This window comes from Serinus canaria, chromosome 3, assembly GCF_022539315.1.
Source record: "Serinus canaria isolate serCan28SL12 chromosome 3, serCan2020, whole genome shotgun sequence".
NCBI classification, from domain to species: domain Eukaryota; kingdom Metazoa; phylum Chordata; class Aves; order Passeriformes; family Fringillidae; genus Serinus; species Serinus canaria.
In genome coordinates this window covers 31577927-31605652 of record NC_066316.1, presented here as the reverse complement: position 1 = coordinate 31605652, position 27726 = coordinate 31577927, and the positions used below count along the sequence as shown (strand labels likewise).

Sequence of the window (27726 nt, the reverse complement as noted above, 5' to 3'; positions counted from 1 at the left end):
GGGTTTTATTTTTTTGTTTATAAATTATGAATGGAAGGTTTTTGTCCCTGAATGGAGACATTCATGTGTAAAGACTGTTTGACTGGAGCCTGGTATGTTAGGAATACTTACTGATCTACAAGTGAATTGCAGTGGAAGATTTTTCTTTGTCAGGGAGATAAAAGCATTCTAGAGCCTGAGAATCCAGCCTGTGTCACAGTGCAAGCCTCCAAGCTGCAGCTGTTGGGCTGGAGAGCAGCTGGGGCCTGGGGGAAGGCAGGGTGACAGACCCCTGAGGAGCAGCACTGCCTCCTGGATAAGCAGGATAAGATCAATGGCAGTAAAATATTTCAGTGGTGCATTTTTACCAAAATTCCTATTAAATGAGTAAATAGTAGATGGCTTATACTATGCAGTCTAAAGAATAATTAAAAGTCTTCATATTTAATGTGTGTATTTCCAGGTGGTAGAAAAGTTATGTTTATTTTATGTGGCAATTTTAAATTACTTTTCTATTTGAGGAAGAGTTTTAAGTATTTATTCTTGTTCATTAGTATAGTGTTCTTCCATAGCTGCTAAGTCCTCTGCCCTTCTGCTTGGAGTGCATGTGAAATTATTTATTGCCTTTACCTGCGTTCTGAAAAATACACTGTGTTCTTAGAAGAATTCTCTCTGCTTGAAGCAAAGGTGTGGAAGGGTGCATGGGCTTGGAAAAAATGTTTGGTAGCTGGAAGAGTTCTCTCCAAGGGTGGCAGGAAAGCTGCTGGTGAGAGCTGCTGTTAACCAGCAGCGGTGTGGAGCAGGCAGGGAGGCAGCTCTGCAGGAGAGGTTGCTGAGGTGACAAGTGCTCTTTGGTGCTGTCATGCTGCTGAGACCCCTGGTCATTCTTTCCATGAGCCTGGTGGGACAGGCCTGCTGCAGTTGGCAGGGGAAGATGGAGACAGGTTTTTGGCCCTTGTGTTCCTGGCCCATCTGGCTGTCGTTTTGCTTCACCACCATTTTCTCTTCCCATTTGCTGCTTCTGCTCTGAGCCTGAAAAGACAGTCCTGGAACAGCTTGTAAAGAACTGGTCCCCAAAGCCAGACTTTGCTGCATTTTATCCAAAATAATAAAACTGTCTGCTGCCTTTCCTAGGGCTGGGCTCACTTCAGTTCATGAGAATTCAGCTGAAGTACTGGGATGTGACAGGATTGCAAAAATGTGATCCAAAATGCGTGATATCTGCAAGCTGGACTGTCAGTGAAAGTCACCGACATCACCTAAATCTGAGGATCTGTTTGTTATGAATGTAGGGGAAAAGAGGTGTATCTGTTACATTTTCCAAAGCAGTTATTTCAGAAGAGAATGGAGCATTATATGGGGAAAGCACCTATGTTTGATGCTTGAATGTGTTGAAAGCCTTCCCTTCCAGCCCTGGTAATAATGAAAATCAGAGAGCATTTTGAGACTTGTGTGTGAGACTGTGAGGCTCAAGAAGCTCTGTCAGAATAAGGTATCCCAGCTATGACACAAGTGAGTGGATTGTTTGGTGTCTGAATTACCTGAGCTGCAGTGATGCTCCTTTTGGGCCTGGCAGCAGTGTGGCAGGGCAGTGTGGCCACTGGCTGTCTCTGTAGCTCTCATTTATGGATCTCTGCTCTCCTAAACACTGCTACTTGATCCTTCTTTTAAATACTATCTTTCTTTCCTTCTCTGCTATAATTTGTTACAGGCTTCTCAAAGCTGACAGAATCTAACAGTCCACCTTTCACCTCTGAAAACTGCTGAAGTCCTTCATTGACATTGCACAATGAAGGCATTTACCTTTGGAGTCTGCATGCCTGTCTGTCTTCCACCTGGATAACAAATGTATCTAGTGTATGTATGTTTTGTGTATAAATAAGAAGAAAAAGTATATGATTCTCCTCAGGGTACTGTATGCATATGAGAATCAGAAGCATTTCAGTACCTAAAAATAAAGGATATTCTTGAGGTCTTGAGATTTCTGAGGTTGAAGTATAGCTTGGACATGGATAATGAAAAGAATTCATTGGAGTGTTTTATCTAAGCTCCCCATTTCGTGACATGAAACAAATAGCAGTTGTATAATAAGCTGCATTCTTTTTTTGTGAAACTGTCAGTGTTGTCCAAAGTAGGGAAAACAGTTGTGGTTTTAACTGGGCATTTGTATGGTCAGCACTGTCTGTTTAGTTTGAAATTGTGTTTTTAGGAAGTGTTTCCCAGAGACTTCATGTAGGTGGCACTTGTGTTTTGAGCCTTGCAACTCTAATCCTACACTGACAAAGATGAGATAGCAAGGTACTTAAAATGATAGTCCTCACTGGCATTTGGTCTCCTTTAGGTCTATTTATTGCTAGCCCACGTAGAGTTGAGCTACTGTGAGGAGTTACAGGCTTTGTGTTCACAGAACAGCACCCAGTGGTGTCTGTGCACAGTAGGCTTTGTTAGGATTTACTGCTCCCATCTCTTCTGTATTTGTATTCAGTGAGCATTTCTGAGTATTTGCTTACATTTAAAGAATTACGTTTCAAAATACCATTTAAGGCTCTTTTTTTTTTTTAATCTGCATGTTATATTGTACATGATAAATACAAGGAAAGCACTTGAGATTTAAGAGGATGAGAGGTTTGAGTCAATCACTTGAGCTTCAACTTAGTAATGCAAATCTGGTTTTAAGTGACCTTATTGATGTTTGCTCAAAGTAGCTTCCTTTTGGTACAAATGACTGAGCTTTGTTGCAGCTATTGTACAGGTAACGCACTGTCCCTTTAGAGATTGCCTTTGGATCCCTGATGCAACCTCTCTTTGCTTTAACAAAGAGTGCCTGCAGGAATGCCTGGAGCTAAGATAGATCTCGTGTGCCTCATTTGATCATCTGTCAGCAAAGAAGTGAGAGGATAGGGCAGGGAAAAACATGTGCCCCTTGCTCTGACGCAGCTCTTGGAAGTTTGAGGGGTTGGCTATTGGGGAAGGATGTGCAAGTGGAGGGCTTGGTACCAGAGAGGGAGGGACACGACAGCGTGTCCCAAAGGGTCCTGGGCGCTTCTCTGACTTCACCATGAGGAGAGGTGGCAAGTGACTGTTCCAGGGGTAGGGTGCGATGGGGTGGCAGGATTTTGGGCAGCTCTAGTAGGGTGGGTGGTGCCAGCAGTGCGGCGCACCCGTGTCCTGCAGAGGTGGCATTGTGCAACGAACAGTGCCATCTTCTGGGAGGAGCCGGAACCATGACCTTGTGGTCAGCATTACACGTGTTTTCCCAAGTGGTGGAATGGGTTTTCTGGTGGAGTTGTGGGGGGTTTTTGTATCTAATAAATGCTTTAAAAATTAAAGCTCCAGAAGTCAGTGGTAATGTCTGGTAATGCAAGTCCACTTCTTCCATCTCTGATTTTTTTACTGATACAGTTGTTAAAGCGACATTTTAAGCTGTATTTTGGGTTTTGTTTAAAAGAAGAAAAGTTTATCATCTGCTGAGCATAGTCTAGGGAAGTAAATCTCAATAATAAAATTAAGGACTTGGTCTGCTTTACTTAAGTCCGCTATTACTTCCATAAACATACTTCATAAAGCCTACTAGTTCCAACATCTTTTCTAATAGAAAGCAGTAGTGACCTATAGGAAAATGTTAAAGTCAGAATGATTACTTGGACTTATATCTCCTTCTTCTGACCATATCAAAAGGGTAAAAATATTTTTTGTCTTAAAATTATCCTATAAATAGTTATATTGGGAAATGTTCACTGTGATGCAAAATCTGGGATTAGGGTTACTAAAATTATCCGAGCAAGTGGAGTGTAATATTCAGCATTTACTGAAAGTCATTAATGGCGTAGATCAATCTCCTGAAGGTCTTATTTGGAGGAAGTGTGCAATTTTAGTAACATTAATGGAACTATATGGGAGATGCAGCTGACATTGTGAGGAGGTTTTCTTGTTACACACTTTCAAATAAATAAATACATGAATGCAAACAAAAAGCAAATAAGAAAGTACAACTTACGGGGGAGGGGAAAAGAATAATCAATGTGTTAAAAAAATCTTTATTGCTAGAATAACCTCAATAAGGTGTATCCAGAATGACAAGAATTTGTGAGCTCTGGATAGGGAAATAGATTTGGAATTGGTTTTATTGTGTCATAATTGCCTAGGTAATTTACCAGCAAAGATGCAATGGAAAAATAGTTTATTTAAAAAAGAAGATAAAATTATTTTGCATGTAAATTATAAATCTGTTCTGTGTCATGTTAAGATTGCTAGAATCGGCACATTTTGTATTCCAAAGGGGCTATGGGACTATGGGGTCTGACATTTCTGAATAGTACAGAACTTAACTGTGCAATTAATTTCTAGTTAATATGGTAATTGAATGTGTATTTCCTTTTTTAGTATTAGTGTCAGCATGCCCTGTCATACAGTTTTTAACATACAAAGTAAATGTCTAACTTTCAGTATGTTCTGATGTTTACTGTGTGATGATTCTTGGTGTTTATGCAAGTCATCAATATTACTGTTGAGACTTTCAATTTCTGACACTTGAAAGGAATTCACTGTTGACTCATCTTACCATGTTGATTTTGAGTTGTTGATAAAAATCAACTGCTAAAAGTTCCCTTCTCAAGGGGTCATGGCCCTTAAGCATACCTCACAATAAGTACTGGATTTCCTTAGATAAAATTTGAAAACTATTTTTGTCTTGGACTTCAGTAAATTACTAATCCATAGCTTGGGAGTAAAGCATGTATAACAAGCTCATTAACTTGGAAAATACTGTTCCAAATACCTGGAAAATATTGTGTGATTCGATAAGTAGAAAAAAGAAAGAAATCCAGTTTAGCAAAGAAAGAATTCATTGCAGTTCACAGAAAAGCTGCCCTTCTGTTCATCTGACTTCAGAATTTGAGCAGTGGCATTCCATACAGGAGGCAAGGTAGTAACCTAACATTAAAGTAGATGTTGACCATCCCTCTTGTGTTTCCTATATCATAATCACATTTTCTGCTCAACAGAGTGTTGACTAAACAAATAATAGTATTTTTGGAAAGACAGATCAGAAAATCTTAAAAATGAAATTACACTGTCTTAAAAATGAAATTACACTGTTAGAAATGTTTTTATTGCTAACTGAAAAAGTGAGCATTGTTCTGCTGAACACCACGTAATATTTATGCAGTCTGCACGATATCAATGGAGTAGGTAACTTCAGGGAAGTAGTTTCAATTGAAGCAAAACCGAGAGTAATGTGTGCTGTGTAAATAGTAGTTATGTCCTCATCAGAATACATCTTCATGTGCCAGAATTAGGAATTCAGCCTCGGGGCAGTTGTCAATATCCTGTCTGGAAAGCTACACAAAGATTGTTGTTTATTTTTTTGTTTGCCCCACCCCCCCAGTAGTCAGTATCGACTGTAATGGAGCAAATTACAATAAATTGTAGTGTTTAAAATTTGTGATGGATATTCGTCCTATGGCCCAGTAGTACAATTTATTTTAAAGACACCTTTAGGTGTACAGGAAAATCTACATGAGAAAAATATTCCTTAAATGATTTCTACCAAATGCAACTTACCTTTAATCCTTAATTTTTATAATTTATGTTACGAACCTTTTCCAAAAATCTTATATTTGTTAAAAAGTCTTAATGATAGTCAACTGGCAACTTGCACTTAATTTTATGGAAAAGTTGACTAAGCTTGCTGCTTTTGTGACTAATGGTAAACAGGTATTTTGCTTGGTTAGGACTTGAACAATTTTATTCTAGGTCACTTAGATCTTGTGCAATAGTGAGTTCATAATCCTGACTTCCTTCCCATTTTTTCATACGCAGGCAGAAGGAGAAGACAGCCTTAAAAAGATGCAGCTGATGGAGCTTGCAATTCTGAATGGCACCTACAGAGATGCCAACATCAAATCACGTAAGCATGTCATGAGCTCAAGGGTCAATGCCTAGAAGTGTTTGAAGGCTTTGAATGTTAAAGCTACCTTTGGAAAATGTACAGTGGCAACTTTTGTTGGAGAATGGAAGGCAGTAAGAACCTGACTAAACTGTAGGTAGCTGTTGCAAAAGATTTTTGATGGATAAGTTGTGTCCGTTTGCGAGGTTTTTTGATTTGTTTCTTGTCCCCAGTATTTTCTAACAGTATGTATGGGTTGAAATAATTACTAATATATGTAGTGTAAAAAAGCCTCAACCCTTAAACCAGATTTTTCTATTTTACAGTAATTTTTTCCTCAAAGCGTGTAACGGACAGTAGACTCCTTTGCATTTTTATTTTTAGAGATTTAATTTCAAAATGTTGCAGATGTTCAGGATACTGTGAATACATTTTTCTGTATTATATTCCTTCCTTTCATCTTGCTTGCATGTGTACCCCCAATGTTATGTTTTACCAACAATTCATCAACTGATTTCACAGCTGAGTTCACACGGATCAGTGATGTAATGAGCCGTTTTTACGATTACTTCCATTACATTTGTGTGAAAATGCTTTTGCAAGCGCATGTGTGCACAGGTTTACACTTGAAAATTAATTACATGCACCTACTAATGAAAGCAAATACCTATTATGTGTGATACAAATTATTTTCTTCAGTTGAAAATCTAATTTCTCCTCCCAGAAGTATAGTTGCTGACACTGTTCAAAAGTACATTTTTGCTGTACTGTGATACAGATGTCAGATGTAAGCACAGTTAAATCAGTCTTTTCACTAAGGACCTACTGATATTTGCAAATTTGTTTCTCCACACAGTCCCCATTTCAGTGTTGATTATGTTTAAAGGTTGGAATGCAGTTAGGTCAATTTGAGAGTGCTTACACCAGTGTAATTATTCTGATTTGAAAAGGGACATAAGCAAGGGCTTTTACAACTACAGTGGTAATGGTAAGTCTTTCAGCCCTAATGAACACTATGATATTTAAAGCTAGATCAGTTTTAAATATATGGTAGTCTCTAAAATATTGCAAATTTATAATTAAAATAGCTTTCAGAATAGCTTAAATTTGTGCAGACTTTTGCACAGAAATGTTTTTATTAATTTGAGCAATTTCTTTTTCTGGTCTGTTCCCGTTGGTCTATTGTATCAGTGTAAGTGGGAAGATGGAATTTTTTATTTATTTTTTGACTGGAGATTGCCACACTAATACTCATTATTTGATAAGAAAATTTCAGTCTTTGAGTTTGCATTTTACTGAAAAGTTGAAGATGTAGAAACTGTACTGGTTTAGTTCTGTTTAAGAAAGGAAGTATAAATATTTGAGCACTAGTTTTAAATTATCTGAGCATTTTTGTTTAAAAAATAAAAATAATTTTAAATATGCACCAGTCTCAAATCTGAAAAGCTTTGCCACATTTCTCTTTTCAGGCCACTGTAAGTAAATTAAATCAGTGTAGATCAAATAGAAATACATAAATTATAACTCTTAAGATTGACTGTTTCCAGCAGATGTGCTAGTGCTTAAGTTGTTCATCTGGTGTGCCAACAGGCTTCAAATAACACTTAATTGAATTTGCTAGCACCACTTCAGAAAACAAACAAGACCACCACAAACAAACAAAAAACCAAACCAAAACAGGAAAACCACCTATTTTATTCAAATTAAGCAAGGCTATGGCAAAGTTCTAATACAAAGGAAGTATGTTACTTGGTGAAATTTTATATGGAAATAAAGTTTGAGCCTATTTTATTCATGTTAGGGTAAGACAGGAACCAATTCATGTTTCCAGGTCACCTTCAGATTTACTGATCCTGGAAATGGGAATTGTGTATATGTTTCAATACAATTTTAAGACACATAAAAACTCTAGACTCACACAGCAGCTCTGCATAACTGAGTGTCTGTGGACTCTATAGATGCACTAAATTTTGTACTCTGTATTTGATTGTGATAGTATTTTCCTTGTATTTCCTGCATGCATCTCAGTCTCATGCAGTCTCGATAGCGTAAATGAAGAAATGTGGTCTAAATGGAGCTTTCGTGCTGTGTAACCTGTTTGAGAAATCTACCTCACTGTTTTACAATGGCTTTTTTATTTTGCATGTTCATACTTAATCACACTGGAAAATGGAAAGCTGTTTGCATTTGAATGGTGTGCTTTGGCACTGTGTGATCAGCGCATGTACTAATGATTTCCTTTTATTTTTCTTCTTTCCTACTTTTTCCCTTTTTTCCCATTCTTTCCACGTTTTGTACTGCTATCTCCATACTTTCCTCTGAATTTCTTTGCTTACTGTAGCAGCCCTTGCCTTTTCTCTTGCAGCAACAGCCCAGGCTCCAAGGATTATTACTGGGCCTGCGCCTGTTCTCCCACCAGCTGCCCTGCGTACCCCTACGCCAGCTGGCCCTACCATAATGCCTTTGATCAGACAAATACAAACCGCTGTCATGCCAAACGGAACTCCTCATCCCACCGCTGCAATAGTTCCACCCGGACCCGAGGCCGGTTTAATTTACACACCCTACGAGTATCCCTACACGCTGGCACCAGCTACATCAATCCTTGAGTACCCTATTGAACCTAGTGGTGTATTAGGTAAGACCTTTGGACGTGGGTGACTGGAGAATGTGTTGCTTGTGCTTCTGTTGTGTTTGCAAGGTTGAGGTTCGTGGAGGTCAAAGAAAAAAAATCTGAAGCGACAAACTTAGTTCAGGTACATCAGAACCGCCCCGGAGAGCTGCTCAAACGGTGCAGCTGTTAAACATTTCAGATGGGCTTGGCATTCCTGAATGTGTGTGCTTAGGTTGTATTAATAAATTTACCAAAAATAAAGTCTTCGTGTTTGTATGATATTGGATGGTAGATACATAGGCAAGGGGCAAAAAAGCTAAATACAAGCTGAGGTCTGTTACATGTCATCAGGGCTCCCGTGAATAACAGATCAGTTTGTATTCTCTTCAACATAAATTAACATCCAGCGATTTTTGGAAGAGAGGCCTTCTTGTTCTGCTATATCGTATTAGTAGCAAAACTGGAGGTAGTGGAGAAGTCTTTGTTCAGTTGGAGCTTTTGTTTATTTAGTACACAACTGATAAACCTCTCCTCAGTGTCAGAAAGTGCTAAATTATGTTGTGAGCAGGAAAATATTTCGGTGAATGAATATAAAGCGAACCAAGTTCTCACCAAAGGACGATAAAATTAGCAACTTTACTGATGGCTTCTTTTACATATGTTGCATTGAAATGTCCATCATTCCTAATATTTCAGACCACTGACTTGGTGTGTGAAGGCAGGAATGATAAAGCAGCTGTGACAATTCAGTTAACTGGCCAATGTGGAACAAGCAGTTCCAATAGTTTCTTCCTTCCCTACCCTCCCCAGAATCTCAATAATTTTTTCTCTTCAGTTTGTTCTGAATTGCATATGACCTTGGTGCTGCATAATGTTGATTTTATAGGACTTTGATCTTAGTTTGTTCGGTGGCAGTTATTGATTTACACGAATTCTAAACATCTCTAATGAACACTGGACAATAAGGTTCAAAGTCAATATTTTGTTGAAAGTATTGCAAAAAAAATCAGTGTTTCACGTGACAAATACTTGGAGAGTTATCTGTATGTGTGCATGTTTCCAGATTATGTACAGTAAAAAAGAAAATGTATTTCAGCCTTCTGTATTGCAGGATTAGTGAATCAATAACAAAAATTCTAGCAGGACAAAAGTATGCAATACGTCTGTCAGCTTATGGTTGTTGTCAGTTAACCCATTGCCAAAATTCTGTGAGCATATGATAACATTATCATTTATTAATTTCCCCCAAACATGTAAATATTCTTCCTAGCTCCTCCACCCTGAGTTTGTGAGTCCAGTTGTGGTACAACCTGGGGTAAAGTCACAGAGAGTTCATTAAAATAGTGGTTAGTGGCAAGCACCTCTCCTGAATTCAGATAATAGCAAGTAAAGAAATGCAGCATTCCAGAGTAAAGTTTATTACAATGCAGGGAACGTGGATTTCTCACAGGATTTTCTGTAAAGAGATACGAGGGAAAAATTGAAATTACTTCTAAAATGGCATCTGAAACTGTTGTATACTCTTGGACCTAGCTGTGTGAGGTGTATTGCCCAAAACAGACCTCATTAAAAAAAGTTATTTAAAGAAGGAAAAGGGAGCAGGGGAAAAAAACCCCACACTCCCACTTTAGCTGCCTAGAATCTATAACTCTTAATACATCTGCTCTATAATCTGAGCAGTTGTATAGAGTTAATTGCATTAAATTTGGATTTTGTTGAGTTTTGTTAAATGCTCATTCTCATTAATAGTATTTTGTCCATTTATGTGGTGGACCTTTAAGATGTTTTAAAATAATTCTGTTAAAAATGGCAGAGAAATGCATCCCTGTCAGTTTTTTGGGGATGTTGGTGTTGAGATCAAATTTTAGTTGGTGACTAACTTTGAATTCCCTTCCTTTTATCTTCAGGTATGGCTTTCCCAACGAAAGGCTAAGAATTCAAGAACGGTCTTAACTGATCCTTCATCAGATCTGAATTTTAACAAATGCTTAGTTTTCAGCAGCCTTGAAAAAAGCTTGGCCTAGCAGTCAGTGACTTACTTGCACTTTTTTTGCACATAGATTTAAAATAAAATAGTGCTATTAATTTGGATTAGGTCCTATTATTACAGAGTAGCTGTAATTTATGAGTGTATAGTAGTATACTGACTGCTAAGTGTTCTATATAGTGTTTGCTTTACTAATCACCTAATTCATTGCAGTTCATACTTATTGACTTAAAGTTTAAAATCACAATCTGTAGGCTTGAAGAATTGCTTTAAAACTTTTTTTTGTGGTAGAACTGGAAGTGATCTTAAGATTAGCAAATAATTGTCAGTATTAAAGATGGCATTATTTAAAATAGTCCTGCTGCAAGAAAGGCACTTCAGTGAATATGTGACTAGTAAAGCTTAAATGTGCTTGGGTCTAATAGATTTCATGAAATACTGTAATTTTGGGATTGTAAATGAATGGATTAAACAGGTTAAGGCCAGGATGTTTAAAATAAATGCAATATTAATCTGCACAGATAAACTCCTTTTTAAGATTAAGATTTGAAACTACTGTGCCTTAACTTGTTGCTTTTCTTACAATGAACTTTTGTAGTTAATGATCATTTAAATCCATTTTGATAAACCTGCTGTTAATGTTTTCTGTGAATGTTTTCTAACTTTGTCTTGGTAATTGCAATTTAACTAGGTGCGGTGGCTACTAAAGTTCGAAGGCACGATATGCGTGTCCATCCTTACCAAAGGATTGTGACCGCAGACCGAGGTTAGTTTAGTTCTGCAGTTCTTGTTTGTAAGAAGTGCTTTGAGTGTACATGAGATTTGCAACACCACAGCTGGTTAACCAAATACCCGGTCTTGACCCATTCATGATTTTTCTCCAAAACCTGGACGGTTAATATTTTAAAGCTTTGGGAATGCTTGCAGTTTTTAAAAAAATTTTCTAAACTCAGCTTTCCCAGCTTAACTAAATATATATATATACACTTTGATGTATTTAACAGAAATTCTATAACTGATTGAGTTTTAAAAATGAAACATCTATCTGCATCAGGAAACGCTATGAAATCAGTGCTGCAATAATTAATTTGGTCAGGTTCCCCTTTTCCCCCCCTGCCCTGCCCCCGGTTCATTCTTTTAATTGGCGTGGAAATATCAGATTGGTGTTGCAAAACAAAATGAATGGATGGTTGCTTAATGAGAAAGAAGTAAAGGAATAAATGCCTCCTGTCTGTGTTTGGAGAAATCTGAAGATTTAGATTCCTTTTTTTCCAATAAACTTTTGAGCCACTGTACTGTATATTATGAGGAGGATGCATGTTCTCAGATACCTAACTGAATTCAGAAAGGTAAGGGCTGTGAAGATAACTTCAAAAGTTGTTTGAGTTTGAATTAGTATGGGTAGGGGAAGGGAGGGTGTTTTGGTTGTTTTGGTTTTTGTTTGGTTTTGGGGTTTTTTTCCAAAATCTATTTCTTGGTATTTGCCTTTTGCTGCTAAAATGTGTAACCTGAAGGAGAAACAACTTTTGAAGACCTGTTGGTGAGATGACATCCAATATTTGGGCATCTCTCCTTAACCCTTGAATGGAAAGTAAATCTTCATTTTTCTCCTGTTACTCAATTGTCATGCCTTTGGACCCCTGAATGAAGTGTTTAAGCTAATTGAGAAAACTGATATTTTCGGTTTATTGACATTGGCTAAGAAGCAGTGTGGGGGATGAATTCTTATCCCATCCCTGCTGCTGACTCACTGTGGTTTTCAGCAAGTCATTTAATCTCTCTGTGTATGGTTTCCCATTGGTCAAATAAGGATAATAATACTTCCCTACCTCACAGGGGTGTTGTGGGGGTTCTTGTTTTGTACAGGGCTTTGAGGATGCAAAGCATTATGTGCCAAGTATTATTATTCTGCTCTCACCCAAATCAGTGTTGTGCAGATTGCCATTATATTGTAGTATTCAAAAGCCAAATTCCAGTGACAGATCTGACAACTCCTAACATTGACCACACTTCTCACAATCTTCCACAAATTAACTACAAGAGAGAATACAGATTCTGTCAATACAGTAAAGGGGGCCCTTCTGTATATTTGGTATATTTATGTAACATTTTTATCTTTGATATGATAGGCTTTACAGAAAGCCTAAAGCTGATAGAAGACACTGGTGTAGTTTTCTGTAAGATTGTTTTATATCACTGCCCACTACTTGCAGTTACAAGTAGTATACAATTGGCTTGTTCTCATTTCTTGATAACTCTTCAGTGGGGCAAGAGGATGTAATCAGTTTAATGTCACAGCCCATGTTTCAAAAAAAAAAAAAAAAAGAGAGTAAAAAAGAAAATAGGTTTTAATATTTCCTTTTTTTTTTTTCTTTCTCAGTCAAGAGAAATTGGTGATAATGATTTGGTTGTCTTTGAAAATTTGATCTGATGTTGCAAAAAACAGTTTTTTGCAAATGATGCTTCATGATCTGCAGTGATAGTTTCAGGTGACAGACATGGTTACCTTTTTAGTAATTAGATATTTACCTGAGACAACTAGTAAATACACTGATAAAGTGGGGATAGGGGTGTTTTCATGGAGAAAATACCATTTTGTAGTTTATTATTGTAATATTTGCTCAACATGGATTTTAAGTATTTTTGGAAGGGCCTAGATGTTTTCATCTGGGTCACTTTAAAGTAATTTAAATTAATTATTGGCATAATTTCACCCTCTTTTAAAATACAGCCATTTTATAATAAACCAGCATTCACTTCTAACAATATTGGAAACGCACTGTCTTAAGTAGATAAATAAATACACGTCTTTTTCCTGTGGAATAAAATATGCATACCTCTCTCTTAGAAAAAACATGCTGATATTTCAGGAAAACATTATCTTAAAGTCTTATCTAAATAATCCCAGTTAATTTTACAACTGAACTTCATTGTATTTTGAATTTTAAAACCTAGGTTATCACTGCACATGTCTAAAAGTCTCACACAAATGGTTTTGGTGATGACTTTGTTCAGCATTAAATTTTTTTTTTTTTAGTTTACTAAAATTATATTGTAGAATTAAAACACTGTCAGTATTTGCCATATTCACCTATTTGGCTGTTCTGTCACCAGGATATTTCTATAGCTATGGCCACAAAAAGCAATGTCAGCAAACCGAAAAACTTTTTTTTTCATGTGGAAATTTTTTTTTACGTAGTTAAGTGTCACTAAATCTGTCTTTACATTCATCGGGTCTAAAGTTGGTTTTCTTGGGTTTTTTTAAAATTCTAAATTGACTCTCAGATGATTTTGTAGTACTGCTGCATTCACTTTTTAAGTAGTTTTTATTCTTTGCATAATTTTGATTTTTTTGTTGGGGTTTGGGTTGTTTTTCCAGAGATAAGCACTGCATTTAAAGCAAGAATCCCCAAATGTGTAAATGTTTTACAACTAAGCATCTAGAATTGGTGAAGGGTTGAAAAACATAGCTCATTTTAACTCAGAATAAACCCCCAGTTTATAAATACTACAAAATTGAATTTGATTCATATAACAGAGAGACTGACTGATTTAATTGTAATAAACTGTAAATGGTGTTGCACAGTTGACAAACCTGTGTGTACTGTAGAAGGCCAGAGACTTGGCAGAGGATGTATCACAGGTGTCCTGGTATTTTTTAAAGGTAGCTTGCTTTGATTTTAAACTCCACAAGAAATATTAATGCTGAGAATTTTCTCAAATGTTTTATCCAAACCAATTTTCACATAATTTATATATAAATTTTAATACCTTTTAATCAAAATTATAATGAGTATCAAAATGCTTTAAGAGTCTGTTTCTAGTATACCTGTAAAGTGGTAAGATTGTGCCACATAAAATATTTATTTTTATTTTTCTTCTTTTTGAAACAGCTGTTATAATTTAAACAAATCCCACTTAGCATAATTCTGAAAAAAAATTCAGGGAGCGTTTGGTCTCATTTATGTTACAGTAGTAATTTTTTGTAGTGTTATGAACTGTATCCTAAATGATAGGCCACTTTTATTATGTGAAAGTAAATGAACCCACAAGAAAGATTGTTAAATCGATGGTATCTGTGAATATTACACCTACTGGACTTCATTTATGTAATGGCACAAATCTGACTTTGCACTGAATATCTTTCTCACTTTCATCTCCTCTGCCTTAGTCGAAGTGGCAACAGTACAGAAACTTTTATCAACCTCAGAATTTATTAGCTCTAATTAAGCTGTTGAATGAGTCTTAAAAAAAATAAAAAAAATTATACTACTGTTAAGTGGACCAAGTTTGGTGAAGGAGAATGCGAGAGAATGATTAAAGAAGGAATAGCTCAAGAACATTGGGAATGATAACTTTCCACTTGAGAACTTTTTTATGTTTTACTGTAATTTGTTTGTGGTTTTGGGTTTTATTTTTTTGTTTGTTTTGTTGTTTTTTTCTTTTTTCCTTTTTTTTGCAAAAGAAAATAGTATTTACAGGTGGCTTCTTTTAAAATATAAAAATATAAAGCAGGAATGTATATGAAATGTCAGATTTTATTGTATTTGCAGAGTATTAGCTTTGAAAATGAATAAAGAGAGCTGTTTGTAGTTTTAAAATGCCTTATTAGTATCAATTAGATATTTTCTCTATTTTTTCATGTACTTAGAGCTTTTTAAGTATAGACTTTAAAATGGCAGGACTTCTACAGTGTTTACATGCAAGTGCATTTTATAAGTGTCCTATATGTGTAAAATAGTATTTCGAACGGGAAAATGCTAGCTATAGTAGCAGGCTGAGCGTTTTCCTGGTTTCCACGATGATGCCTACGTTGCTAGACTACAGTTTATAGTACTGCTTTGTATCATGAGGCCAAGAAATTCCATGTTGTTTGTAAATAGAATAAATGAAAGGCAATAAAAAATTTATTGAACAAAAACCCTTTGTTTGGCCCATAGTTTGTTGAACCAAATTGTTTCTCTAAGTCCAGAATTCCTTAGATGACTCCATTCTTTTAACAACCAGTTATTAATAATCACATCCATCATTAATAGTTGCTTTAATGCTTGCACCTGGGGAGGTACTAATGCTTAATAGCAGTCAGATACTGATGCTGTGCACTGACTGTTGTTCCAGAAATCTTCTACCCAATTCAGAAACTGTTCATCGTTTTTTGTTTTCCAATTTCCTTCATCGACTGCTACTAACCATTAGTCGTTAGTCATATTTTATCTCTATTTCTCCTGTTAACCGGTTTTGTGGGAGTGGGCTTCTCCTTCACGTGTCCAAATCATGATGGAGGGCTGTCATGATTTTATTGCATTCTGTAGATGGTGTCGATCAGTATGTCAGAATTAAACATGCTTGTTTTTTTTATTAGTTGTGATTAGTTTTCATGTTGTCATTAAGCCGTCACTAGCTGGAACTAATCTCTTCTCTATCTTTTCTTTCTTTTTTTTTTTTTTGTTTTTGTTTTTTTTTATTTTTTTTTTTATTTTTGTTTCTAACCACCCAGCCGCCACCGGCAACTAACCTATGACCTTCTGACCTCTGAACTCTTCACCCAATGATGACCTGACCATGCCTGCCTGCTGATCAGTTAACTGGTAAACGCCTTTGCTTGCCTGTCTTCAGTGCAGCGAGCTGGGGCACTTGTCCGTTCGTCTTACCATCTAACAAAACAGACAAAGAAATTGTTGTCCTCCAACTCCGCTTTTTGTTGTTCTCCTGTTTGGGTGAAAGTGGTTCTAGAACCTGCACTGAATAGTAGTAAAGCAATAAGGTCCAACTCATCCCTCCGCACTGATCATCCTCTAGTGTCCCGCCCCAAGCGAACGGTAAGGAGGCCTCGCACGAGATGGAGACAGATGTCCCTTAACTACCCAATGACAGAGGCAGTTACTGTGAGAGACTTCTAGGAATATTTTTCTTCTCAGAAAAAAAAAAAAAAAAAGAAAAAAAAAAAGTCAAAGCTCTCTCTGAATGTACTGTGTGATGATGCATCATGCATGAACCTTTGGTCAGGGATGTCATTGGGGAAGGGATTCCAAAAAGTATTCAAAATTTGATATGCTGTTTAGTCACTACCAGTGCCCTCAAAGGGCAGATGTTGCAGCCTTTTTTCTATTGCCTGCCAAATTGGACGTTTTAAAGGAAAGTGTGCCATGAAATGCAGATTACGATGACTTTTCAGAACTACATTAATGCAGAGAACAAAACAGCAACACTATCAAAGCGAAATACAAGTTTAAATTGTTTTAACCATATTTTAATCTCCTTGGAAGATTACATGAGAACAAGGTACATGCATTATGTGTCACATTACTGGGCAAACTGTTCAAATATTTTTTTTAAACCTCCCTGTATAGAAAAAAATTCATTAAGGATGTAAAAGCCATGCTTGCCTATTTGCTGTATACATGTAATGAAATGTAGATAAAGTGTAGTGCATTGAAACAAAATGAACAAAAAAGTAGATACTTTTACTATACAAGGGTGCTGGTGCAGAAAAAAAATATATTTTTGGAAATGTAGCATTTTATACTTTCAAGTGTTATAAAAAAGAAAAAAAGAACAAAGAAACCCTTTATTTCATTAAATGATTTTTTCTGGTGGTTGTCAAGAAACAAAAGACCAAAAGAGCCTTTTAGTCTTTCTTTTTTATTTTTTAAGTATTGGAATAAGTCTAAAGAAAAGGAAGTGCCTTATTTTCTTCATGGTCATTTAGTCAAATGTCTTGTATAATCAGCTTCTCCCTCAGACAAGTTACTGCATGCCACTCAGTCGCCCAGTATGTGAAAGAAGCTGTGAGGGAAGACAAATGATGAGTTGACCATATTAATTACCTGATTTTTGCCATACTAGTGTGATGTGACTTTGCCAAAATCTCATCAAGTGAAGTATTTGCTAAGTTTTCATCGAACCAGCCCATTATTATTTCAGCCACTCTACTTTTTAAATCATAGCAAATGCCGTACTTGTGCAACGTAAACCAAAGGGTTCTGTGATACAGACTGTCTCATGCTAAAGGAGATTATTAGCTGACAAATGTTTGTAGAGCTGGAAGTTACGTCATTTTTGTTCAGGGATGGAGAGGAGTTTTCTTGATTCTGGTTGAAATAAATATTGCATCAACTGTAGTAGGCTTTGGCATCACCCCGAAAAGGGATGTTCTGCAGATAACGAAACCGAAAGTGCTTAGCGAGTTTTCAGTCAGTGACTGAGCACATCCCCAGTTTCCAGGAGCAGCTCCTGCAGTGGCAAACAGCACCGAAGTTGCTTTGCTTTACTTTTCAGCTCGTCTTTGACTATTGTTAGATCTGGCCCATTGGCTTTTCCTGAAGAGATAAGCAGGAGAGGGACTTCAGCCATTCGAAGTCCAGCTATACCTTACTTTTAACCCTTGTTTGTACACGAGGTTTGAATAGCTGGGCAGTTGCAAGAGCTGAAGCTGTTTGAACGCACAGTATTAAATTCTGAAAACATTAAGCGTTACATTGTGGGGCTCAGTACTAAACTTGGCAAATATCAGGTGATAATTTTACTCCCCTCTTGTCAACTTATTCTCCTCCTGCAAATCTTCACAGCTTCCAAATGAAAGGTCAATAGTAAGCTAAGAGGGCTTACATTTTTAAGCACCTGCATGGTGACTTCATCTAACATCTTGTCTCACCTGGAAATAATTATCAGTTTATTTACTATGCAATAGACATTCATCCTTTCGTATTCAGCTAGATTTTTGTTTATTGTGCCACCAGCTTTGTCTTCCTGTTACACATACAGTTGTGTTGATTTTATTTACAGTATATGCTGTGCCATTTTGATTTTATTTTGGTTGGTTGGTTGGTTGAATAAACTTGCGACACTCGAACATTTGAAGAGAGATTTGCTAAAACAATACCAGTATTTGATCCAGTTTCATCTCAACTATGATAAAACCTGGACATTTTAGACATTTATCAAAGGTCTTTTACTGGGGGGGGAGGGGAAGTGTTATGGAATAGATGTGTGACATGTGAAAGTAATGTTTGCTCTGAACAAACTTCTGAAAACTTAGTTGACAAAATTTTGGATCAGCTTAAAAAAAAAAGCATGACTTTTGAAATCTCTGAATGCCTTGGTTCTCAGTATTATCATTCTTTAATGACTTTTTCTTTATTAAAATAAGTAGTTTTAAGACTTCTTTCTGACAGTATTATGTAATTTTTTTAGAGTGGGTAGATGGGAGTGTCGCTTGTATGTAACCGTACAGATGACATGTATTTGTCTATTCTTTATTATCTTAGTAGTTTCATGCTATGTATGTACCATAACCAACCTATTGCCTATGAGAAACATGTAAGATAATGTATTTACAGCCATTGTTACAAGTTTATAATGTATTTTTCTATCTTGTTTTATATGTATGTTATATAACATTCAAAAGAATTTTTTTCCTGATTGAGAAAAAAGGATACAAAATGCAAAACCCACAATTTTGATAACTGAAAAATTGCCAATTGTTTTGCAGTACTTTATTATATTGGGAGTGTTGTCTTTCTTGGGCTTTTAGTTAGCTACTGGATGAATACATTAGACATATTTGGGTTTTAGTTAGGTTTTTACATAGCTTGCATTTTAATTCTTTGGTTCTTTGCTGTTTCTATTAACCCATAGCATTATTTTAATAAATGTTATAATACCAACCTACTAACTCTGGATTATGTCTGTTTATTAACCATTACATGTTTAATTAAAATAAACAAGTAAAGACGGAAGAATGTAAAGTCGAGTTACTGGACTAACCCTGAAGAACGTGACCACAGATAACACAACGTGACTTGTTTTTATGTTGTTTGTCAGCTGACATTCTGCACACTACTTTTAAGTTGGCTTTGGTCATTCTGGCCTTTTACCTTGGGGAATAGGTGCCAGTAGAAATGGGAACAAAGTAGCATTTTTGAGGCATTCTTCTTGTAGAGTCTTGCCACTTGCCTTTCAGCATCTGCATTACTAATTCCACACTTTCTTTTTCCTTCTCTAAAATAATTATCGTTGGCTCTCAGCAAAAGAGCAAAAGATGCCAGTGTGTTGGTAAATCCTGACGGTGTACAGAAACCAGTTTGATTCTTTGTTGAACCATTCAGAGGTTGCAGTTACTCACACAGTAATTCGTGATTTGTTGGTTTTGGCACCTGATTCACTGTTGCATCACGTGACGTTTCTAAGCACAAAATATTTCTGGATAGAATTGCTGTACATTGAAACACGAAACCTGGGGGTTTCCTTTGGCAAAAGTGCCTTATTTATACCACGCTGTTTCAAGTGACTTTTTTTTTGGTACTTCTGCTGAAGTCTATCAGTATTGCCTAGCTCAGGGGAGTACAACTTCTGTAAGCCAAAGGTCAGACTCGATCTTTTCCTAGGGACTGCAGAAAGTACAAAAATACACCTTTCACTAAATTACCAAGCAACATCCATTTCAAATTCCAGAGCTGCCTTTATGTGATCTTTATCCCTGTGGATGACTGGAGCAACATGAATGCAGGGAATTGAAATGGTGAAAATGCTGTTTTGAATGTACATCTATGCAAATATTTTTACAGATATGCTTCCCCTTTCTTAGAGCTACACTGACTGAGGCTCCTTTACATTTCCCAGGTAGTTCTAGGTTTGTGACCTTGAGTGGGCAGTAGTTACTGTTGATGTTGAGGGATCTCCTCCATGTTGATAACTTTTCAGATGTCAACAGTTTTCTTCCTGAAAGTCAGTTTTTTTTCCTGTAGATAGTAAAAATTCAGGTGAGGAATCTGAATCTGTTCAAATTCCTCCTTTAATTTATGACTTTTCAAACTATTTATCTTGAAATACATGCAATATAAAACTTTATAAATAGAGTTCTCACAGTATTGCTAGTAATTAAAATTTTATGCATCTTTGTTTTATGGAGAAAAATAGTCTAGCTTTGATGACGTTTGTTAGTTTTCTAATGGCATGTAGTTCTTTGTTCTACAAAAATTTTAGGCAGAGATGAAATACTAATTCATTTTGAATAGTTTCACTTCTGCAGAATTTTCTTTTTTAATTTAACAGATCACATTGCTATCCTAAAACTCAGCCACAGGCAGATGATAAGAGTATTAGGTATTTATAACAGATAATATCAGGACCTTTTGACTGGATAATAGAACAAGTGTCATTACAGAGCAAATAATTTATATTTGTAAAGAATTTTGTCAGAGGCGCACACGTAGTTTGGTGAAGTACTCTGTCCAGTATAGGTGAAACTATTCAGATGGAACAAAACTTTAAAGTTTTATATTGAAGAATACTTCTATTTCCAGAACTACTGCTTTTCTATAATATTTTTATTATTTTGTGTTTTTATCAATAGATGTTAACTACTGTCATACTTTGTCCACAGTGCATTTTCATCTCATTTTTCAGTATATGCAGTAGTAGAAGTTGCTGTAAACTTTGTAGTACTTTAAAGCTGAAGGACAGAAAATGTAGGAAAACTCTAAAATCAAAATAATATATTCATTATAAGGTATTTCTCAATTTACCTGAGTGCCTATCTGAAAACTTAACTATTTTATACTTTGCCTGCTTACAGGAAAGGTACGAATTGTTTCCATCACTGAATTTGAGGATGACTTCAATATTGCTAAATCACTTAAGTTAGCTTCTTTTTTTTCTTATCATTCTGAGATTAAATTGTCTTAATGTTTGAAAGGTCATATATTCAAGACAATTAGATAATTGCTCTTTGATCCAATAAAGTGGAATTTATCTTAGGGTAAATATTTTTTTGTAGGTGAAAATATAAATATAAAATATCATCCAGACTTTAAAAGTAAAATCTGAGCAATGCTGTTCACATCTTAAGTTGTACCAAATTACAGATTTGGTTTCTTCAAGAGTATTCTTGTGCATATTATGAAGTGCCTTCAAGAACATCCTTAAGATATTTTTAATGAGCATATGTTCAGTATACTGACAATACTGATCTTTTATTTGAATATACCTTTTAAAAGGGTTTCCAAAATCTGCATGTAGCAAAAGGTTTATTACCAGATTGTACTCCATGAGGGGGACCACTGAAAGGTTTTCTGCCCTGAAAATGCAGGGAAACATTGAAGTGTGTTACCATCCATTAAGAAATTAACTTGGGGGAAACATACTTAGGAGTATATGAAACTGAGCTCTTAGTGTCTGGATAAAAATACCAATTATCAGAAATAGCACATTGCACCAGAATGGAATCTGAGTAACACATTCCTAGGGCTGGGAGTACATAACTGTTCCCGGAATTTCTGTTTTGTTTTAATATGTTTGATACATTTTTTTCCTCAAACACCATCCAAATAACACATGACCCATAACATTACCACGTGGTGATCAATGTTGAATCAAACTGGTTACCAAAAGTACAGTGCTCTTCCTTCTCTGTGCCTGCGCACTAATTGCAGGTGGTGCATAGGGGCTGGGGCTTAGGCACAGCAGGCTGCAGTCCTAATTTCTTGGTGCCTGCACTTTGGGTGTCCGTCTCTGACAACAGACTAACTGCGAGGAGTCTGCCTCCCAAGGCGGAGATTAACTGAGATCTGAAACTCTTGGTAGAATTAATTGAAAGTACAGCAACAATAAAGCGACATATATACATATCTGCTTGGACTTGTATTATGGCAGTTTGTGTGAAGCATTTAAGGTTTTGTTTGTGCAAAGTAATGTATTCTGAGGGAAAAAGCAAACATGGACGTTGCCAAAACACATGTAAATAAACACCATTTATGACTGTACATTATGTGCAATAAAGTAACTGGAAAAAGTGCATGTACTTTATCCTCAAAAGAAAACTGACAGCTCTCAAAGCTATAGCTATAGTTTTATTTTCTGGAAAGTTAAATTTTATTCTGTATCTAAACTGCAGAATAAAGAATGTACATTTTTCACACTTAAATTTTCATCAATGCTTCTAGCAGTGTTATGGAAGGTGTTGATTGTTGAGGAGGCCTAAACTTTCATGGTCATCTGATTATCAGGGTATATTTTGCCTAATAGTTTCTTATTGCATATGCTGTTTGTAACTGTAAATGAAGGAAGTATGCATTATATATCATCAACATGCAATACACTTTTTGCAAATGGGTCTGTGGATGTATCAGTTCTATAAATTGTGCAAAGATAACCACATGATTTTGGGCATACTGTAATTTTGTAGCATAACTGTTACACTTGTTATGTTCAGAGCAAATAAGAAGTACTACTTTACTGTAACTTTAACACACTGGTTTGGGGCATAGTTTCTGGTTATTGCAGAAAATGAAGATGTCTGCCACCTGACCTAGAGTGAGCCTAGCAAGAAACACATTTTGTAGAAGAACTAGATTATGGTGTTCTGTATTTTCCTTGATATTTATGTGATGATGCTTAGTTTCAGTTAAGGACAATTTCTTTACCAAGATATTCTTTGCTAAAAATTCCTTCTATTTTACACTGCTTAAATAAAAAAAAAGTTTGCTTCAGAAGTAAGTGAAGTAGATAAGGTTAAGTGTGGCATCTTTAGAAATCTGGTAGAGAAGGGGAGAGGAGGCTAAAGGACAGTGTTCAGGTACACTTCTGCACTTACCAAGGATGAAAAATTGGGCATAATTTGTCTTAGAAGACACCTTCTATGATGAGTTCCCCCAAAGTAGTAGCATATAGCTGTATCTGAGCTAGTAGTCTTGGAAGTTCACGGAATGTAGGGATGCTGTTTGGCATGTGCTACTCGAGCAGATAGAGCAGCCTTTGTCATCTTTGCTGTTACTCTGAGTGCCGGCTGCCTGTACCCTGACCTCCTGGCCTGGAGTGGGGGCACAGCCTCACCTCCTGTGCTGTCTCTGGCTGCACTGTGCAAACCCCCTCCTTCATCCATCTGCATCCCTAGAGAGCAGAATTGTCTTGACCTTTCTTACCTCTTGCACCAAGTCAGTAATATTTGTTTATGGTCACGTTTGTGTTAGGAATTGCATTTATAGGTCTGCAAGTTAAAGCTCGATGTGGAGTTTAGAAAATTTTTTTTCAACAGACTTTATCACCATTCTACCAGCACTGTCTGTGTGTTTTGGTATGTTTATGGGGGATGGCCTGACACTACTAGATGGCTTCTTGTACTTGCCTTGAGGCAGTACAAACTTAACCATTATCAGTGTCAAAATAATGAGAGACATTGATAGAAAAGAGTACAAAGTGCAGTGTCAGAAATTACTCTTTCATGTTGGCATTCAGGTCTACCAGCAAAAGTAAAAAGAGACTTAGTCCAACTATTTTCTGGTGACCCTGTGAAGTTCTCAAACAGTTAAAAGCAGACAACTGACAGCCAGTTCCTGTTGAGTTGAACTCTCAAAATTAACAATCACAAATAATTAGTAACTCCCAAGGAAGGTGGGTTTTGGTTTTTTGTTTGTTTTTGGTTGTTTTTTTTTTTTTTTTTTTTTACAAAGTAGCATAGCATATATTTATCCTTAATTCCTGTCACAGTATGTTCAGCGTTTTCATCTTCAGCAATAAATAAGGTTACTACTTTGAAGAGTAAACTGGATAAACTCAGAGGTGAGGTTCAAGGAAAAGAATATAATGGCACACCTCAACACTGCATCATTTCAGCAGCTTATCAATAACTGGAGGTGTTTTCTCTAAAGTTCATGTATTTTTAAGCACCTTATAGAGACAAGAGACTAAGCAGAAAAAATATTTTTGTTTGTGGGACCTTTTCAGAATGAATTCTGCAGATTTTCTGATTAGATTTTCTAATAAAGGCCACTGAGGGTGGCCCTTATTTAGCAGATGGTTTATTAACTTCCTGAAGGTAGGAAGTTCCCAGGTCCAGGTCCTCCTGCCATAGGTCAGGCATTGAGGAAACAAGTGTTCAGTGTTGATTCTGGTTTGCTTCCATACTTGTGAAAATGAAGCCCTATCTTTTGTATCCAGTTCTTCTTAATATCATGACAGATACATCAGTCTGTTCCTCCTAGAGTAGTGGTTTAAAGGGATTTGTTTTTAATTGAAGTTACTTCAGAAAAAAGGCAGGTAGAGTGAGCAGGAGTATTATGGGAAATGTGTTAATACATGATAAAGGTACTGGGATCCCTGTTTTAGAGTCTCACTGTGTTGTGTGTATTAGAAAGCTACAATAAAATGTTAGTGTCATATTTATCTTGTTAGTTGTCTACACCTTTCCAGTTATGATTTCCAGACAAGGTTTCCATGAGACTGAGACTACCTTGTGCAGTTCAGAGGTACTGAAATGATGAGGTAACTGCAGATCACTCCTATGTATGTGCCTTTTCATAGAGCACAGCCTTTTTAAGATCTTGACCTCAGATATTGTAGATTTCTAATTACAAAACATTGTAAATTTGTGATGCAGGGAGCACAGCTCATTTGTTAGCCTATCTGCTAGCCATTGAAAGTTCAAATGTTGCTACCAGTTCAGAAATGTTACTGCATGTTAATTGTTGTGGCAAATTCCATGTCCTATTTTTAAATATGGGTGCAGTCTGGAGACTTTCCTATGCATACTGCTCTAGTTGATCTCTGGATCATTTCCATGATCTTTCATGAAGAGTGGGTCCAGCTCTGCTGAGGGGGCCCCAAGGCCATTACTTGCATGCCCTTGTGTGACTTTTCCCATATAACCTTAGTGATGAGACAATTTTGATTCTTTCTCTGAAAGGCAACAAATGAAGCAGATCTTCAGCTTTGTTTCTGAGAGACAATAGGAAATGTATACCAGTGCGGACTGAAAGAAGATGAAGAATCACAATAGTGTCAGAGCTTTGAACCCTGTCCTGAACTGAAAATTACTCTGGACTTCATATGAGCCAAGAAGAGGAGACAACCCTAAACAAGAGTAGCACTGTCAAGCCCATACTGTGTTGACAAGAAGTTCATCAGAGACTGTAGGCTGGAATTTTAAGTGAAGAAAATTAAAATTATCTTGGTCCTTGAAGAACTGGTTTACTATATCTCCCTGTTACCTTGAGCAAGCTTGTTAATTTCTCTGTTGGAAATTTTCCCTTCTTCAGCCTAATTTGAATTTCTTGTTCTATTATTCTAAGGTTCTGCCCCCTTCTGTGCTGTCTTGCATTTCTTAGACAAATTCTCCCTTGATTAGTATGGTGAGGTTGCACAGAAAGACAACAAGCAAGACTTAAGGTCTAGATCAGGATGATCAAATGTGACATTATTTAGAAAGCCTGATTTACCTACACGTGAGTCCAAGCAGATCAAAGAGAATTATACTGAGGGTACAAATCTAATGTTTGGAATGCCTGAGTTTCAGATGCTTCCTCCATTGCTGATGATTTGTGCAGTTTTGGGCAAGACCCCTGCAGCCAAATCCACAAAATACCACCATCACCTTAAGTGATGTGTCAGGATACAGAGGGTGGTCACCGAGGTTTTCCTCAAAAGAATCTTTTTCACGGTCTCCCAGAAAAGAACACGCCACTGCCTTACCTGCTTTTGTCATTTTCAAGCAACAACATCATCCAGAAAGAAAACCCCTGGTACCCAGAGACAATAAACCTACCTGAGTGCAGAGGGGGAAGCACTGGTCAATAAATCCCCATCCTTCCACCACACCCACGGGAACCAGCTGGGCAGCTTGGGTCCCTCTCTCTCGGGCGTGTTTCCCCCACCCTCACATGCACAGCATGTCTGGCTGTAACTTTGCCTTTTGCACTCCCCTGCCACCCATGATGAAAGCTACTCTTCTACTCAAGTACCTTTGGTGCTCTTGTGCTGAATGTTTGTCTCTCAGTTTCCTGTCAGGGAAATGAGGTTAACAGGGGAGCCCCAGCAGAGAGTAAGCTGTGGATGGCCACACTGGAGTTTGTAGAGTGCTCGAGCAGTACAATGCTGAGTGCACTCCAGTATCATCACAATGTCCGAGTGTCTCACCATCTTGAATGTACTTGAGAATAAAGCATGAGAGCAAAACAAAATACCTTGGACTTCTTACTTGGTCAAACCCATGATATAGTTTCCAGCCTCTCCTAGGCCAGCTGAGTCCTGGTCTCAGACCAGATCACCTCAGAGGGTATCTACCAGTAGTGCTGTCTCAAGGGATGGTCAGCTCAAGAAATGATGGGCACAAGTTACTCCTGGGAAGATTCTGCTTGGGCACAAAAGGACATTTTTTACAAGGAGGACAGCAGCCATTGGAATAACCTCCCCAGAGAAATTGTGGATTCTCCAGTTTTCGACGCTAAGGTTCCGCTGGACAGTGTACTAGCCCATGTCTAGACCTTGCTTTTACCAAGAAAGGTTGGGCTAGATGGTCCTTGCAATCCTTTTCAACCTGGTATTCTGTGATTGTATTCATAACAATCTGAGTCCCACAGGCTCACTGGGGATGGACGGAGCTGCAGTCCCATTTTTCACATTGGCAAGTCCAAGGAGAAGCAAAGGGAGAGAGATGCAGCTGCTTTGTCTCTTCACCAGTGAAATGTAGAAGTGGGCAGCACTGACAGCACTTGGGATCTGGGAGGATTGAGAAAAAAATGGGATTCTATTGAAAACCTGGTTGGCAGGAGTGAGATCTGCTCTGCAGCCATGTGAGGTTCACAGTGTTCAACTCTCAGCATAACATACAACTTTTGGAAGTGAAATGCCTTAAAATAATTAATTTTGAAGCAAGAACAATAGTTTTTGCAGCTTCAAGCCTGTAGTTGTGAATGGTTACATTCAGCATGCAAATTTTTCAGTGAGCTTCCAATTTGCTTTGGAAGGAGAGAGACAACTTTGGGTTTCTCAAGAAAGAACCTGGGTTAGCAGATAGATATAAAACAAAATCACCTCATCAACCACATCATTAACCTCAGCAAAATCCAGCATTAACCGGTTTATCCCTGGTCACACTCAACCACAAGACAGCTAGCAACCAAACTCTTTTGGCCAACAGCAGTGTAGTGGAAGGTGGAGAATTTACCTCCTCAGGTGGAGAATTACCTCCTCAGCCAAGACTCTTCCAAAATTTTACCTTGGTGAAGTAAACAAGTGCATTTTACTAGTTGTCATGTGCCTCACAATGATAATAATAAATTATATTTATGAAGTAGGACTTTCACCTGCTGCAGATTTGTCTTCAGACTTCTCTGTGTGAAGGAACCTTGAAATAAATGATTTGCACTCTGGCAAGCACCTGGTTTAAAACAAAGGTGAAGCCAATGAATGAAATAGTCAAAACACCTGACTCCTTTTAGGAGGGAGGGAGGCAGTAAATAATGTTGCCTTGGAGCAATTTCTCCC

The 27726-nt window shown here is 37.1% G+C and overlaps 1 protein-coding gene across 10 annotated transcripts in view; it reads left to right on the top strand.

Annotated features, from left to right (window-relative positions):
- QKI (QKI, KH domain containing RNA binding) overlaps nt 1-22263 on the top strand; it is a 149431-nt gene extending 127168 nt beyond the window's left edge. For 2 of the 10 annotated variants that reach the window (XM_030236281.2, XM_030236278.2), the window contains 4 exons: nt 5800-5887; nt 8232-8504; nt 11159-11233; nt 15965-22263. In XM_030236281.2, the coding sequence (XP_030092141.1) occupies nt 5800-5887; nt 8232-8504; nt 11159-11233; nt 15965-15981 (453 nt within the window). In that variant the 3' untranslated portion in view covers nt 15982-22263. The other 8 variants (XM_030236279.2, XM_030236276.2, XM_030236277.2 and 5 more) reach the window with 7 other exon arrangements.
- Nucleotides 22264-27726: the final 5463 nt, after the last annotated feature.